The sequence below is a fragment of the Polypterus senegalus genome, unplaced genomic scaffold (genome assembly GCF_016835505.1).
Source record: "Polypterus senegalus isolate Bchr_013 unplaced genomic scaffold, ASM1683550v1 scaffold_2789, whole genome shotgun sequence".
NCBI classification, from domain to species: Eukaryota; Metazoa; Chordata; class Cladistia; order Polypteriformes; family Polypteridae; genus Polypterus; species Polypterus senegalus.
In genome coordinates, this window is record NW_024384274.1 from 34,975 (window position 1) to 53,703 (window position 18,729).

The 18,729-nt window shown below is 41.0% G+C and overlaps 1 protein-coding gene across 1 annotated transcript in view; it reads left to right on the forward strand.

The window, feature by feature from the left end:
- Positions 1–18,352, forward strand: part of LOC120521919 (stonustoxin subunit beta-like) — a 46,073-nt gene extending 27,721 nt beyond the window's left edge. Inside the window, exons 3-4 of the mRNA XM_039743189.1 lie at positions 2,338–2,363; positions 18,178–18,352. Of these exons, the coding sequence (XP_039599123.1) occupies positions 2,338–2,363; positions 18,178–18,352 (201 nt within the window). The remainder of the gene's footprint in view (positions 1–2,337; positions 2,364–18,177) is intronic.
- The last annotated feature ends 377 nt before the right edge of the window (positions 18,353–18,729 follow it).

The following is an 18,729-nucleotide window of genomic DNA, read 5'->3' on the forward strand; positions in this document are numbered from 1 at the left end:
CATTGGTTACCCGTAGCAGAGCAGTTTCACAGCTGTGCTGCACCCTGAAACCAGACTGAAAGGGTTCCATCAAATTATTAGATTAAGTAATTGGTGAGCTGGGAAGCTACAACACGCTCAAGAGCTTTTGACAGGAAAGGTAAGTGGGAAATAGGCTGGAAATTGTTAAGATTGTCAGCATCAAGACCAGACTTTTTAACATTGGGGTTACAGAAGCGATTTTAAAAGTGAGGCACAGAGCCAGTGTCAAGGGATGAGTTTATTATTGTTGTAACAGTCGGGATTATGGCATGAAGGCAGGATTTAAGTAGTGTGCTGGGGATGGGGTCCAGTACACAAGTAGTTGGCCTCATCTTACAAAGCAGGTTATTAACAAACGCAGATGTGACTGGTGAGAACTTAGAGAAGGAGCTGGATGGAGTGGGAAAACAGGGAGAGATATAAACAGATGATGTATTTACGTTAGTTGAATTATTTAGATCTTTAATTTGTTACGGAAAAAGTGGAGGAAATCCTCACAGACTTCAGTAGAAGAGGTAGTTGGGCCAGATGCAGGTTCGAGTAGTTTATTAACTACAGAAAACAAAACCCTTGGGTTATCGTGGCCACTTTCTATTATTCTGCCATAGTGGGTGTTCAGTTAGTGCTTCTCTGTAAGCTCTTTGGTGGTCAGAGAAAGCCTGGATGTGCACAGTGAGGCCAGTCTTACGTGACATTCTCTCAAGGTGTCGCCAGCTGCTTTCATAGATCGCAATTCTGAGTTATACCAAGGAGCTGAACGTTTAAAGGAAACCTCCTTATGTTTTAAAGGAGCTGTTTTATCTAATGCTGAATGAAGGGCTGAGTTATAGTGGTCAACAAGACTATCTAGTGTTGACGGAATAGGTGCAGACAGTAAAAGATCAGAAATGGATCCAGAAAGGATAGAGGGACAGATATTTTTAAGGTTTCTGTAAGAAATTTGTCGTTTACAGGTAAGAGGAGGTAAAGGCAGTGAGACAGTGAAAATACTGCTTTATGGTCAGAGAGTCCCAAATCAGTGCTGTAAAATTGGCAACAGATAGTCCAGAAGTGCAGATCAGATCCAATATATGACCACCAGAGTGGGTGGGAAAATCAACATGTTGTGTCAAGTCAAAACAGTCCAGTAAGGATAGGAATTCATTTCTCAGTTTAGATGTAGTAATGTCAATATGGATGTTGAAATCACCAAGAAGGATAATTCTCTGAGAGTAAGAGCTTAGGTGGGTTAAAAGTTCAATCAGATCAGATAAGAAGGATGCATTGTATTTTGGGGGACGATAAAGAACAATGAGTGAGACAGGACCTGTTTCCGTTATTAGTTTAAGAGCCAGGCACTCAAAAGACAGTGGACAGTCAATTGGGATTCGTTTGATATTTAAGTCTGCTCTGATAATTACTGCTAGCCCACCTCCTTGTCTAGAGCTGCGAGGTTCTGTATGGAAAGTAAAACCAGGTGGAGTCGCCTCCGTGAGAGACGTCAATTCGTTTGGTTTTTGCCAAGTCTCCGTTAAACACAGTATATCAAGTTTGGTGTCAGTGATGAGTTCTGACAGCACCAATGCTTTGCCATTAAGAGATCTTGAGTTAAACAGAGCAATATTAGTTAATGAGGCATCTTTTGCACAGAGCCGTGATCAGGGTTTATTTCCACACAATGTAAATTTGGCACACTGACACTTGTATTTCCAGGGCCATGAGAAGGAAGGCTTATTCCTGAGCAAATGCTGCCGGTTGTCTTTTCATTCGCAGCCGGCGGTGGCGTGACCTGACCGCGATGTATATATTTCGGGCTGCAAAATACCGCGTCTTTTAGGATGTTCCAGTCAGACCATTTGCTCTGGACAAACTGTTTAATAAGAAGGAGTTTGTCATGAGAGTATTTTAGCATGATACTGGCAATACTTATCTGAAAAGCAGTGGAGAAGCAGCACAGCACAGCGGAACCGGTAGGACAGGAGGGTGTGGTAGTGTAGATGAGATGAACGGCGATAGCAAAGCAGCAGAAAGCATAGCAGGAGGAGGTAGCAGGATTTGGAGGTTCCAATACACAGCCACAAACAGTAACGCTTGGTAATTTCATGCGTGACGCCCTGGAGCCATAAGCCAGGTTGAGCATCAGATCAGATCCCAGTCATAGAGTACTATAAAATGAATCGGGAGCAGATCAGCATAGCGAATATAATCACGGAGACAGATCATCCCGAGGTCCTAGATTGCCAGGTACAAAGAAATGTTCATAGGTTCTCGTCCCGTGATCCACAGACTCAGCTGTTCCCAGTCAAAGTAGAGTCCATAAAATCTGTAAATATTAAGCCAAATCCATGCAATTCAAGTCGGCTGTATCCACGAACTATACGTACAATAAAAGAAATAAAACAAGCGTGAGAAAGTGTAGAATTAAGGTGAATTTTACGAAAAGTGTTGTTAACAGGAAGGAGCGGCAGCAACTTGCATGGGCCAGCGTCCCCTCACCTGCTTACCCAAGTTGGAGTTGGATCAGTCGACACAACATTCCCTAATGGACTTTCTCTGTTCATTCTGATATGTCCCAGCTTTACTGGACTCCATGAGTGAAGGTGTTAGGCTGCTGGACTGAGTGCGATAACGCTAGCACCTCCACCTTTTTTTAACCATTCATATTTTATGACAAATACAGTAAGGTGGTGCAGTGGCCACTTATGTTACATTCCAGATCACCATTGATCTTCCATGTGGAGTTCACCACTCCAGTTCTTCTCCCACATCCTCCATGTCATTCTAGTTTATTGGCAGAGATGTAAATTAATCCATTATGATTTCTGGTGGGGATTTTCTTTGTTACCTGGACACAAATTTGACTGCCACATATCTGACTGTCTAGAGTTGCTTCCTGTTTTATGTCCAGTTCTTCCAGGATCCATGTATTTATTTAGTTACACATTTCTGAGCCTGGACAAACAAAATTCTTCCAATCTGATTTATCTGGCAGACTTACATTAAACAACAGCTCCACATGGTGTCTTAAAGGACACAGCAGGACCAGGAAACTAGGGTGTGTCCTTCTTGTCAAAGAAAGTGGGCAGAGCACCAGGCGGATTAATGCACAGGCTGGCCTAGGCTGAAGCCTAGCCCCATGTCTGCAGGGGCCTGGGATTGGCCTAACTATTTTTAATTATTTTTAATTTAATAAAAGAAAACCTCCTCCCTGACGCCCATTGGCCAATAAGAAACATTTTAAATGTAAACAGCTGATTGGGTAGATGTGACCCGGTTAAAGTTAATTTTGTTTTGATTCATACCACACCACTGTGTTATTCTGGGTAACTGGAAAGCATTTCTGCAAGATGTCTGATAGAAAATATGATAGTGGAGCACAACGAATGAAAAAAACAATGTAACAAAGAACTGCTAAAGAAAATCCCTAAATTGACTGGATATTTCAAGGCTGTCGATTCTTCATCCAGTCAGCAACAAAATTCTGATCCACAGGGTAGAGGCTTTGAAATGCTTTTCAGACACTAAATGGTCGGCAAACGCACTGGCAATAAAAGCACTGAAGGGACTATGCAGAATTCAAGAGTCACTGCAAAAGTTAGCTGATGAGCTGAACCAAACCCTACTGCTCAGGATGAAGCCAGGACACTCTACATGAAGATAGACAAACTAGAGATTTCCTTTTTGTGTAACATGTGGCACTGCATACTGCAACGCTCTGACAAGACTAGCACTGCTCTGCAAGAAGTTGATTTGGATTTATGTAACGCTGTTGATCATATTAGCTCATCGAGGAATTATGTAGCCGCCTGTGAGATGATTTTGACAACTTTGAGAGTGGTGCAAAGAACATGTCACCAACTGTATCCCAATACTACAAAGTAGACACACAGAGGCACAGAAAAAGGAAAAAACCAGCAGATGAATCCACTGAATCTGACTGTGAGCAATCAGGCCGAGACAAGTTGAAAACAACAGGTTTTATTGTCACACAGACCGAATCGTTGCCGAACTAGACCAGAGGTATCACTCCTACAAAGACACTGAGCAGACATTTGCATTTTTGAACAAAATTTCCTCCATCTCTGTAGAAGATCTTCAAATGCAGCGGCTAATCTTCAGAAGAAATATCGGGTGATCTGGTGGAAGATTTTGTGAATGAAATTGGACAATTCAGAGAATTTATTAAAGAAAACAAGGATATCTCAACAAAGTCACTGCTGCAACTTATACGAGGAAGAAAGTTACAGTCAGTTTTTCCAAATGTTGATATAGTATGACCTTGCCTGTAATGAATGCTAGCAGGGAGCATTCATTTTCAAAATTGAGACTAGTTAAAACAGACTGAGATCCACAATGGGCCAAAACAGACTGAATTACCTGTCTCTGATGTCCACTGAAAGTGATATTTTGTGCAAACTGGATTTTACGGACCTCATCAGGGTCTTCACTTTCAGGAAAACAAGGAAGAAAATCTTCTAAAGGTAGGAAAATGTGTATTTGGATCTTGTTTTATTTGATATTTGTGATATTGCCTCAGTAATATAGTTTGGCCTGTAAACTACTGCTGTTAGTGCACCTGTTGGTTTAGAAAGCTAAAAGCGGTTATTAACTTGCAGATCCACTGTTAATGCCTTTTATCTGTGGAGTTGCTATTTACAGTAAAGGCTGTCAAGGTATTTCTACATATGTTTGTTTATGCTAGTGCACCCTGAGTGGGTGCTTTTTGGCTCTGTAATATTTCCAGCATGCTATTACACGTGGCATTAAATAATTTTTTTTCTGGTAAAGCATTATGAGTAAGTGGGGCTGTCTATATCCTCAGCAACAGGGGGCCCACACAAGGAGTAGCCTAGGGGCCTATGACCACCTTAATCTTACAGTAGTGCCCATGCAGTTGAAATATAACCCATCCCGACTTCTTCTGACAGTAAGATTTCAGATGTGGATTAGGCCTTCTAATCTATTTAACCCCATGTGTTCTGGTGTGTGGCACAGATGGAAATCCTGAGGTGACAACTTTGTCAGTTTTGCTTCTTAGCTTTGCACCCAACATTTTGCCCTGCAGAACCTGCAGTCTGATCTCCATATTTCAATTGTACAATGACAACTAGACAAGCTCGATGATGACTTTTGGATCCTTCACTGCTCTGGCCAGGAGCCTATCCAGCTATCCACAAAGGTTTTCTACCTGTGTACCGAGAAGGCAACACAGCATGTGAGACTCTCTGTATCTGGAGCAAAACTTCATCTCAATTTCCATAATAACTGAATCCCAAACTATGACTACTTTTAGGACTCCTCATCCCTGCCTACTGATTCAGAGATAACAGAGTCACTGAGCAGCTCTGCAAGGTCCTGAAAACAGCTGAACACCTCCAGCTTTGGGGCTGATGATCCTGGACAGTGTGCACCTCATACCCTATAGCTACACTTGACTGTGACACACCTGCACACTAACCTTCACCCCCAAAGACACTCGGGTGAGCTGTACAAATATAAGTCATAGTGGCAGTTATTAGTAACTAGCAAAATACCCGCGCTTCGCAGCTGAGAAGTAGTGTGTTAAAGAAGCAATGAAAAAGAAAAGGAAACATTTTGAAAATAACGTAACATGATTGTCAATGTAATTGTTTTGTCACTGTTGTGAGTGATGAGTGTTGTTGTCATATATATATATACAGTATATATATATATATATATATATATATATATATATACACACACACACATAAACATATATATATACATATCTATACATATACACATATATACATACATATATATATCTACATATATACACATACATATACATACACACATACATACATACACACACACATATATACACACAAATACATATATATATATACATACACACACACATATATAAACATATATATACATATACATACATATCTACATATATACACACACAGCTATTTCGTATCAGTGCAATACGCTGCTTGTTAAAACGGATAACTCCGCTCTTACGTGCAAGTCTGCGTGGATATTATGAACTATCGTATTTGTTCAAGTTCTATTTAAATTTTAAATAGAAGGAATTTTTATTTAGTCGACAGAAATATCTTTGGTAGGAATGGTAAAACAGACAGGAATATTATTCCTGAATAAATCAACTCAAACCTTCAGTGAGGCAACTCCTGTGTGCTGTTTTGTTAGTCTTTATCACTGAGAAGAGCTTCTCACACAGATATGTGCTACCAAACATGCACAAGGTTCGAGCCGCATGTAGACGGATTTTTTTGTTCTTCAAAGTCACCAAAGCGCCGTGCAAACTCAGTGCTCAGTTTATCAGCAAAGTGCGATTTGGGAACACCGTAGTGACGACTTGGTTTAACATTACTTGGCAACAGGGAAAGTGGGGCAAGGTGAACTGGTGCATTTGTGTCTCCCATAAAAGCAGCTTCACTTGAAATCACTTTGTGATTGTGCACGGGTTAAAACGTCCGCTGAAGTGTCAGATTCTTATTTAATTATTCTGCTTTCTGTATCTTCTGCATTGCATTCAGGTTACCCTGATGTTTTGTCTCATAGTGCCGTCTTAGATTAAATTCTGTAATTACAGCCACATTAGCTCCACAAATGAGACACACAGGTTCAGTAAACATATACTCAGCCTCCCATCGGTTTTTAAAGGCTCTATTTTCAGAATGAACTTTTCTCTCCAGCATCGTGTGAGCTAGCTTCGCAATAACTTGCAGCATCATAAGCTAGACTTGATTAACGCGGTAAGTGTAGGCAAGGCAGCTGAAGCGCTGCATTATGGGATCTGTAGTTTATTGTGTTACCAGTGCTTCATATACCTGGGCCATTAATAACAATAATACAGTATATAAAATGATCTCGGGCGGATATAATTACGCCGGGCGGATGTGGCCCCGCCCTTGAGTTTGACAAATATGGACTAAATAGAACTTGAAAAGATATATTTTTGAAATGTGATCGCGCAATTCAGATAGAGTTGACGCACTACAGCCTGCATCCTCCCTCGCTCTTACTTTTTTACCGTTCATCTAATGAATACACTGAGTATGGCTTTACCAAAACAATCATTGATGGTGAATAAAGTATCCATTATTCGAGTATGTAGATCGGGATATATATATATACATATATATATACCCGCGATCGCAGCGAGAAGTAGTGTGTTAAAAAGCTAGAAAAGAAAAGGGAACATTTTAAAAATAACGTAACATGACTGTCAATATACAGTATTTGTTTTGTGAGTGTTACTGAGTGTTGCTGTCATCAAGGATTTGATTATCATTATTTCTTTCAATCAGGTTCGTATTTGTAGGATGTGTTGTGTTCAAGTTACATTCCGTGTTTGTCAATCGTTGTAAAGATGACAGGTTTCATTCATCGATTCGTTTCTTACTGCATCAATAAACAGCTCGTCTTCTTCTTTATCTGAGACCTGACACACTGCATGCACGGGTTTTTTACACTGTCTTCCTTTAGCGGACATTGACTTTTTCCACCGTGTGCTTTGTTTCCACAGTAGCTGGATTTATGAATATGCTTATCAGACGCTTCATATTTTTGCTGCCTTTTCAATTGTGTAATTCGGTTTTGTTCAGCTCTTTGGAACTGTTGCTTTTATCTGTGCACTGCGTCAGTTCACGTGAGCCACTCGGTGTACATGCATCGAAGGTTCCCAGCTGTGCTGGTGCCATCTCGTGCTATGTCCATGGCTGTATTTAATGTTACCTTAGTCCTGGCACTTAAAACTTTCTCTCGCAGTTTCGCTGAGTTTGTGTCAAACACCACCCTGACCATCTCATCTTCCTCTCCATAAACACAGTCCTTCACCCGTGAATATTTTGTGGGAGTTTGCTATTGGATTGCCGCTGACGGACGGCCTTATATGGGCAGGCACTAAATTACAAACGCCAGCGCAGCCTGTCTATGAACTTAATTTAAAGTGTAGGTTTACATCGTGCTTTGTTTCAAGTAGCAGAACTCATGAATATGGTTGTATATGTCACTTTCGCCGCTTCTTATTGTTTGCTGCCTTCTCAATTATATAATGCATGTTTTCTTCAGCGCTTTTTGAGGTCTTCCTGGTTTTCTATGTACTGCGTGATTACGTGGGAGGCGTGATGATGTCACACGAAACTCCGCCCCACGGCGTTCAAGCTCATCTCCATTACAGTAAATGGAAAAACTGCTTCCAGTTATGACCATTACGCGTAGAATTTCGATATAAAACCTGCCCAACTTTTGTAAGGAAGCTGTAAGGAATGAACCTGCCAAATTTCAGCCTTCCACCCACACGGGAAGTTGGAGAATTAGTGATGAGTCAGTGAGTGAGTGAGTGAGTCAGTGAGTGAGTGAGGGCTTTGCCTTTTATTAGTATAGATAATGAAAAGTTAAATGAAGGAAACAGAAATGCAGCAACCTGGAATATAAAGACTCACAACTCTGAGGATTACAATTGAATACAGTTAGGTGAAGGTTAATAAGCAAAAACGCAATTAATGTAATTAAATTACAACAGATCAGCTTTTCTCCACAATACCAACTTCTTCTTCTTCTTCTTACTTCTCAACTCTCAATCCCAGGATGACCAGGAGAGGCTCTTTTAAAGACACACCTCTGTAACACTACCAGAGATCCTCACAGAACAATAGAGCTGTCTAACAATGACTCTCACAGATCATACAGAACCCCTTATAAAGACTGCACATTCCATACGGCCTTTAAGGTGACTATAGAAGATGCTGCTACCCAGAGTACCAAGGGTCTGCTACAGCCCTGATCCTAATTCAAATTATCCATCACTACATCAGAATACACAACAAAAGTGTCTTAGGACTGTTTATTTTATTTTTTTAATTTGGTGACTCAGTTTTATATTTTTCTCCTATCCAACCAGATCTCTGTGGAAAGAGTAGTGGAGGAAAATGATAAGAGCTTCAGAGATCTAATGCAGTGCATTGAGGAAGGCCACAAGAAACTGACTGAGAGGATCAGAGAACAAGAAAAGAGTGAAATGGAGAAGGCTGAAGGAGTCATGGAGCAACTGGAGAAGGACATTGAGGAGCTGAAGAGGAGAGAAGCTGAGCTGAAGGAGCTTTCAGAGACGAAGGACCATCTCTACTTCCTGCAGGTGAGAGTGACACTTCACAGGGTGATCAGACTGGATCAGACTAGGGTGTGTAAGACCTGAGAAACTTTAGAGTCAAATTCAAAGGATCTGAGGAGTTTGTACAAATGGCAAGAACAGGCCATTCAGCCCAGTTTCACATTTGCCTAATATTTCCACAAATTTATGCAAAACTCTCAAAGTTCCCGCCTTTATCTGCAGCCTTCAAAAACAACGTCCTATGGCCTCCTCAATGTAACTCTTTTATTGCCTTTTAATATGAAAAATGGAAATATCCACCAGTAGTTGACTTCTCTTGTAAACTCTCTACATAGAAACATTTTATGATCCCCCTTCTTCTTTTCTTACTATTTTTAAACTCCCAATTAGTTGGAAATATCTGATATTATTAGAAATTCCAAGTGATATACCTGTCAGCTGGCTCCAGTTACTATGTATTTCTCTTTCCTCTCTAATAACTAACATTATTCATTCTTCCCTTATCTCTGTTCTTGTTCCTTTATCTCTTAAAATGGCTGTGATAACTCCAGTTCTCAATCAATCTGGTGTGGATCCCTGCAACCTAAATAATTATCATACAATCTCAAATTTACATTTCCTTTAAAAAGCACTTGAAAAACTGTTGCCGTGCAGGTTCACTCTCACCTTACTGACAATCAATTGTTTGGACAATTTCAGTGTGGGTTTCGTCCATTTCACAGTACAGAGACAGCGCTGGTTAAAATCACCAATGACCTGCTGATGGCAGCTGACTCAGGGCTGCTGACCGCACTTGTGCTCCTTGATCTGAGCCCTGCCTTCGATCCAATATCTCATGCTATTCTTCCTGAAAGATGAAAATGATTGGCGTTATTGGCACTCCACATACCTGGTTCAAATCTTATCTTTCAGATCATACACAGTTTGTACAACTAAAAATTTCAGATCCCAAGTTTGCCCAGTTGTTAGTGGTGTTCCCCAGGGCAAGATATTTACTTTCACTATTATCCTGATGACCCTCAGCTCTAACTGTCTACAAAGCCTGATTCCAGACTTCCACCTTCTTCCCTCTCTGACTGTCTGCAGGAAGTTAAATCAGTGGCTGACAACTAATTTTATTAAATTAAATACAGTAGTAATAAAACACACGTTCTTCTGGTAGGAACTAAATCTGTTTGGACAAATGTGGTAATATTTCATTGAATATTGATAATTCTCTAATCTCTTCTTCCTCCCAGGTTAATAGCTAAGGTGTCGTTCTTGATAGCACCTTAAAATTTCAGGCTCATATTAATATTATAACTCGTTCAGCATATTTCCATCTACATAATATCAACTGCTTACATCCATCTCCTTCAGCTACCAACACTGCTATTCTCATTCATGCTCTGGTCACATCTCGTACTGATTATTCTAAGTCTGTCCTCTCTGGTCTTCCTCACAAACGTCTTTACAACTTCAGTTGGTTCAGAATGCTGCAGCTTGTATTATTACCAGAACACCTTCCATTGAACACATCACTCCAGTCCTTCAGCAGCTTCACTGGCTCCATATTAAATATCACATTGATTATAAGATTCTGCTAATTACTTACAAGACCCTCCAAAATCTGGCTGTTCCTTATCATCCTGATCTTCTTCACATCTCCATTCCTTCCCATATCCTTAGATCTTCTTCCTCTGTTTACCTTATTATACCTCCTGCTCATCTGACTACCATGAGCTTTAGAGATTTCAGCCGAGTGGCCCCTTGCCTATGGAACTCACTGCACAAGATATTTGTGATATCGACTATCTTCCTATCTTTAAATCTCACCTTAAACACATCTTTTAAGATGGATTATTCTGTTTGATATGAATTTTAGTTGAAAAAGTTAAATTGAATTTTATTATTGTATTTATTCTAGTTTTACTGTACTGTAATATTTTATTCATTTTATATTGTGAGTGTTGTTATGAATGTATTTTGTAAGGTGTTCTTGTGTGCCTTGAAAGGTGTCTATAAATACATAAATTATTATTATTATTATTGTTATTATTATTATTATTACCTGATAGGGCTGGTAAATCTGCAGTTGTTTGTTTGAAGAAGCTAATTTGCATGAAATGTATTCTTAATAATTTAAATTTTAAGCCACCTGACAAAAGAACACACCAACTCCTTCACATCTTTAAACACTCCTGTCATGTCACCTCCTCATGTCTTTGTCCTTTAACTGATGACATTCACATCCTTCAGCATTTCCTCACAGCTCAAACCCCACAGTCCAGTCTGGTCTCTCTTCTTCTTCTCATCTTTCTTTTGTGCTGTTTTGTCATTTCTCTAACACACAATATTCCTGAAGTCGTCCCACAGATTACAGAACTGTGATGAGGACACAAACGTCTCCCAAGTTTTATGACAAGTCACACACTTTCCTCCAGTTATTCCAGATCTTCCCCACAGCCTCACATTTCAGCTTGTTTAAATGGCAGAAACACCAAATTGTCTCATTGTGATTGCTAGTGCGAGTCTGACCCTGTAATGAGCTGGCAGCCTGTCCAAGGTAGCACACTCTCTGATGTCCAGTTCTGTCAGGATTAATTTATAAGAAAGTTCTCATCCAGCAGAGTCAGAACTCTTCATACACATTTCTGTTCCCAGACAGACCAAACTTATCAACTTAATTTATTTGGCGGAGACTCACATTAAACAGACCAGCGCCATCTACTGCACTAAAATACTAAACACAGCCAGTGCAGACCATTGGGTTGTGTATTTATTTCAAAGAAAGTAGGCAGACACAATGTGTCACTCAACACTGTGTAGTCCAATCCAGACACAGAGGTGAGAGTTGAAGAAGTAGAAGTGAAGGAGAGCCAACATCACAGACCGACCTTCACTTAGGTTTATGGTTCTACACTCATTTGCTTTTGTTGTTTCATCCTAGAATACCTTCTTAGTAGAAATGCATGAAATCCCTGTCTACACCCATGCTAACCGTGACATTTTCAGCATGAAATGGTGTTCAAAGTCCTGTTTCATGTCTTTTTGATCATTTATTTCTGTTAATGTTGATTTTGTTGAGATTCTGCATTATTCTTTGTATTTGATCCTGCTTATAAGCTGCCTGTGTTACATTCCATGTGTTCTGTGTGTGGCTCACCAAGATGTGGATCAGCTGCCAATCACTGCCAAGAACTTCCTTCCACCCTATAAACCCGAGGGTCTACCACAGTTTCATTGCTAATGTGCTCTCACGAGTTTTTGAGTTCTTGTGTTCTTTCAGCTGTGTCTTATGCTTTTGTGAATTTCTGGATTTTTCAGCTTGTGCTTTGTTTTTCAAGCGTTTCTCTTTGGATTCTGTTTTGAAACTTTGTTTGCTTTGGATTGCCTTGTTTGGCTCAAAAGAGTGTCTCCATATTTGGAATACCATATGTTGTGAAGAATAAATCTTTAATTATGTAAAGATTCTATGAGAGCCATTTGTGCCTATCTATCTATCTATCTATCTATCTATCTATCTATCTATCTATCTATCTATCTATCTATCTATCTATCTATCTATCTATCTATCTATCTATCATATAGTGCCTTTCATCCATCTATCTATCTATCTATCTATCTAATTAACTTCATCTCAGTACATTAAAGAGCCCAATGCCTCATTTTGTCTGATAAGTCAGTTCTCCCCCTCCCTGTCTGTTGCCCCTCTTAGTCCACTTATCTACAGTCTGATGACTGACCTCTTATGGACTCCCGTGAAAATCTTTTTTGAAAGTTAAGGCACCTGACATCTTATAGTCAACTATAATGAAATATTCTCCTATAAATAAGCAATAAATGAATGAAAAGCAATCAGTCTAAACCCAAACTCTCTATTCACCATGCAAATCGTTACTTGAGAGGAGGTCCTTCTTATTAATGTTACGTTTTATTTCTCTTAGTCCTAATGCAGACTTTTTCATCTCGCTGTGTCCTACCTGCTGATAAAGACTCGCTCAGCTTCACTGTCACTGCTGACTTCTCTTCTGAGGACCTGCTAAAGGAGCTGTCAGGTCTGAAAAAGCGTCTGGAGAAGATCAGCCAATGGGACATCCTAAGGACTCTATCAGGTACAGCATCTGGTCATGTTGTGTTCATTGTTAAAGTTCATTAGGAGGACCAGAGGGACAATAACAATAACAGTGAGATGCATGAAGAAGGCCTGTTCATTAAGATTTATCAATTTTCTCTATTAGTAATTTTTGTAGTGCTGAGTGACAAGCTGAGTGATATCACACTCTTATAGTAAGCAGCTGCTTTTATTCAGAGTTCTTGATATTGTGAAAGACGGTCAGCATCTTTACCCAGCCAGGACACCCTTAGGATGGAAGGACTCGGGGAGACAGATTGCACAGGGCTTTATCTCCCCAGGGCTAGATGGCAGTGAGCCTAGGCTCAAATTCCCACATGAGTGCCTGCAGGGCATGCTGGGAATTGTAGTCCCAGGAACAGCACCTGTTGGGTCCCATGGGGACACAATGGGGAGGTGTACAACTGGGGAATTCCTATATCATGGGGTTTCTGCCTAACTTTGAAGTGCTGACAGACCACTTTTGGGGCAACTGAAATAAAGGCACTGCCTAACTTGCATCAGGGGCCAGAGTCGGGAGGAAGGAGGACAAATCTTGCAAGATGAATAGAGGAGGCAGTGAGAGAGAGAGAGAGTGTGTATTGATCTTAGTGTACTTGTGGCTGTGGTGGTGGGAAACCCTTATAAAAGAAGAGTTTTCCCACAGTAAAAGACTGTTTGCCTTTATCCTGTGTCTGTCCCTGTTAGGTGTTGGGTGTTTGGGGAGCTGGAGTGTAGCCATGCTGTTCACAATATTTCTCTTCATAGCAGAGTGAAACAGCCGCTCATTAAAACAGGCTACTGGTACAATAGTAAGTCCATCTGTTCTGATCATGTCGCACATTTATTGAGCTCTGTTCACCTGACATGCTCGCTCTTACATCTCTCATACTTTGTGCTCCTTTTGCTCATCAGACATGTGAGGCCTTACAGTCATCAGTTTTTGTGCTTTAGTTTCCTCTGTTCATTGAACATTGCTATCTGATGGACTCTCTATGACTAAGAACATGATGATGATTTAAATCTTCTAATTCTGGGGTTGATGCCCCGGACAGTGTGCACCCTTTACCTTACGCCTTGTGACCGTGACCCACCTATTTCTACCTGTCTGGTCTGGAATCTCCTCCTGCGCCACCTTGGGGGTGCACACTATCTCTCTAAAGGACACCTGGGCCAAGTCTGCCAATTCTCTATTACAATGCTTGGCAGTTCAGTGACCCTGAGATCGAGGTGCTGGATCAGCTGGCATCTCCAGCAGATGTGGCCTTCATAGACAACTGGCTCTTTCAAAACATCATATATAAACTCCAACATCCAACAGCACTTGCATTGCACTGGCCTCATTATAAAAAGTTTATTTGGGATTAGTACAACTGCTTTAACTTTTATTTTTTCTTAAAAGTAAATGATTTAACTTAAATGGTAACACTAAGAACTGCTAGAGCTATTTAACACCTTCTGTCCCTTAAGCTCCTCTACTGCTCTTCCTCTCATCTGCCTGCTGTTTGATCTTCTGTGAGGTGAACTTTACTTTTCTCTGTCTGTTCTTCTAACTTTGCTCCTCTTATTCCTTATTTATCTCCACTCGCACTGTTTGTATTCCCCATATTAATGAACCGATATGCTGTCGCTCACTTAACTGTTCTACCTTCAATCTAAAATAAAGAAATAAATAAAACTTTACTACCTTATCTGCTCCTACAACCCCTTGTGCCTGATTGGTGTCCTAACGCAGGCCGCTAACCTGCTCACCGCTGAGCCTTCACCTTTACTATTTTGAAGTCAGCCACGGCCTTTTTTCTTTTCTTTTAAACTAAGGACTCACTGTTATGACTACATGGTTATTTACTTACAGACGCTGATATCAGTTACTGCTGCTTTCTGCCTCCTCAATGCAAGTTCACATACAGATAACAAGAATAAGAACACGTACAAGTACAAGTAACTTTTCCAAGCGCACTTCCAAACACCCAGCTACTTTTGCTCTTGTGCGGCTGAAAAAAGCAAAACCCTTATAAAGGGAAAAAGCTTTAAAATTCCCACATGGCTCCTTAGCGGCAACCAAAACCCAAGGTTTTAAGAGCAAAATGTCTTTTTATTTAACTCTGTGTCTGTAAACTTGTGACCCACTGGAACTGTGATACGGTCAATAAAAAGTGGAATACTTAGAGGTGTGTGGACATTAATAATAATAATAATTCATTACATTTATATAGTGCTTTTCTCAGTACTCAAAGCACTATCCACACATGGAGGAACCGGGAAGTGAACCCACAATCTTGAGGAAAATGACTTTGCCCTGCAAAGAGTAGACGTCTTTAACGACAGGCCAAATTCAGAGTTTGTTAGTACAAATTATGCTGTGTGTCTTCAGAGAAGCCTTGGGTACCGCTGGTCTGACTGTGAATGAGGCACATGACCTGCATTATGAGGGAGCGCAGTTCACGACACTGCAGCCATGTGACACAATTACCTGAGGGTGACCCTCATTGTTGAGGACCCAAGTGGCTGGACCAGGCCTAGGTGACAGCCACGTAACACCTGGCTGTGGTAGATAGAGGGTCATTCCCTAGGGTGGGACTGGGCTGCGTCCACCATGCGGGGGTTGCCATCCAGAATCTCCAACAGTTTCATCGTGTGGTGAAGTAGCAATGTTCTGTACTAGTGCTTGCCCCCAACCTGACCTAACCTGTCCAGACCTGACCAGACCTGACATACTACAAAATCTGTGGAGGGTTATAAAGTGCTGTACAGATTTATTTAAACACACAGTAAGATAAAGCAGCTCTGCACTCATGAACATAAATGGAACCTAACAATGTCTGTCCATGAACAGAACTGCTGAGCTGTGGCCAACTGACAACACAGGAGAGGAAAACAGAAAGTGAGGTGACGAGGGTTAACAGGTCAGACGTGTGTAAGCGCCAACTGCACGGCATTGTTTACTACCTGGAAGAAAGTCTGAGATCCAATGGTGGACTGGACTGGGCAGGCTGAACTTGGTCAGTTTCTTATCATGGAGCTCTGAGATGTTGATATCTAAAGCAGACGTCAAGTCCACAGAGAAGACCCTCACATGTGTCTGTGCCTCATCAAAATGTTGGTAAATAAAACTCACGGCATCATCCACACACCGGTGGGCTCAGTACACAGACTTGATCCGCATGTATTGTTGTTTTATTTTAACTGCACTGTGTTTGTAATAAGTGTCTAAGAATTTAACATTATAAAATTCCATCTTAACATTTTTCATTCTTCTCTTTTCTTTGTATTTTCAGGACATGAAGCCCCAATTTTCACCCTACGGCCATCCTGAACCTCGGAGCAGAGAGGAGTTTTTACAATGTGAGTCTGTCAATTCATGGAGTTTATCATCATTTCACTTTTAATATCTCAGGCCTGGCTTATGATATGAAAGCATTATGTGAGTGTGGTGGGACTGATGAGCTGAAAGTGACGGGGTCCTGTGACTGGGGCATTATGGGATATTGAGGTTGAGGACAGGGAAGCACCAAAGCAGTCTGTTAGACTTGAGTATCTTAAGTGTCAAGTGAACTCATGGGAAATAAAAATGAAATCCTGCCGACTACGCCAGGTCCTTCTGTCACCCAGTCCTACCTCCATTGTTCTTTTCCTTTATTTCATTTTTTCATTTCCTTTCTTCTGCTGTCCTTTTCTCTTTTCTTCTTTCTATTTCTTTTTATTTCATTCATTCCTTTATAATATTGATAAGAATTATTTATTTACACAGCACAAGGCACACAATGAAAGCAACTCAGTGGGCTTCACATAAAAAGACAATGTCCACTCCATTAATATCTACATATACAGTCTGTGTGTGTAAGATGAAGACAAAAGGACTGTTTTATAAAAGAATCCCAGCTTTACTGTGAAATACGTTAAAGATGACTAAAGTATTTGGCCATTCTGTTCTCCATAGAGCTGACACTTTGATTTTGATTCAGAACTTATATATATATATAAAACTAAATGAAAATAACAGCAGAGAATACTGGGAGACCTTAGATGTTAAAAGACATCAATGGATGAGAATCAGCCTTCTAATGAGAATCTCAGGGTCTTCAGTCACTCAGTAAAGTCCTCACTTAGCTGTGATATGTCATTGTGTGCCTCACACTGAACGAGGACAAGAGATGAAAAGAAGAAAGGACAAAGTTCACAGCTGAGCAGGTCAAGGTGAAGACTACAAGACCACCACCAAAGAGTTTCATGTTCCTGTGGCCACAGCAGTAAACATCAAGAAGTTTAAGATCCATGGAACTCCAGCCAAACTCACTGGATGTCACAACAAATAAAAATGGACCCCTTATTGAACAGAAGGACAGTTTAAGAGGTGAAGAACAAACCAAGGAGACATCAGGACAGACTTAGGGTGACCACCACCATCAAAGTACAACACCGTCAAGTAGCACCGCCAATCACTTACTGAATGAAAGGGGCTTCATGTTAGAAGACCCCACATCTGAAAGACACCATTGGAGTCTCGTCAGCAGCTCCTGATTGGTTCTTGTTAATTGTGTGTGTTGTGCTCCGCCCCCACTCCCATTACACACTCACAGATTTCCTCACTCATTTTCTTTTTTCTCCTTTCAGACTTTTGTCCCCTTACACTGGACATCAACACGCACACAGACAACTCCATCTGTCTGAAGGGAACAAGAAGGTGAGACATGAGGAGACAGACGCAAATATCCTGATCATCCTGACAGATTTTACTACTGGTTCCAAGTTTTGTGTATTGAGGCTCTGACTGGGACTCGCTGTTACTGGGAGGTGGAGTGCAGTGGAGGTGGTGTGGTGATTGGAGTCGCATATAAAGGACTGAGCAGGAAAGGAAAGGGCAAGGAGTGCCTTGGAAACAACAACAAGTCCTGGAGTTTGCTATGTTGTCATTCCCAATACTTAGTGTGTCAGAAAAACAAGGGGACTGTAATCGGCGCCCCTCCAGCCCCAGAATAGGTGTGTATCTGGATTGGCCTGCTGGCTCTCTGTCATTTTATAGGGTCTCACACAAAATTACCCTCCTGCACAGGATCAACACCTCCTTCACTGAGCCCATCTATCCAGGGTTTGGGCTTCAGTATAACTCCAGTGTAGCAATCAGCCATTTGACACCATCTGACCACTGACCAGTACCCTCCACCAGTCACGTGATGTCCCCAAAAGCGCAGGTCCTCTTTGTGTTTGTAGTTTGGGGTGAAACTAAATTTATAGGATGGGTGGGTTGGGGGGCAGCACCTCTGTATTGAATTTGTGGATGAGAATGCGGGCGAGTACAACTGTCGGGGTCTCCATTTATTATTGGGATTCGAGTAGCCAATCAGGTGTATGTCATAATGAGGGGCAGAGACACCTCAGACCTACAAATACCACTCTGACCAGCAGGGGTCTCTGTTGATTCACAGCCACATGTCCTTCAGGCTGACAACCCAACAACTACTGAGGCTCCCAAGTGTCAGACTCAGTATGGAGAGCTCTTGAATAGTGACTATATGTAGGAGCAGAG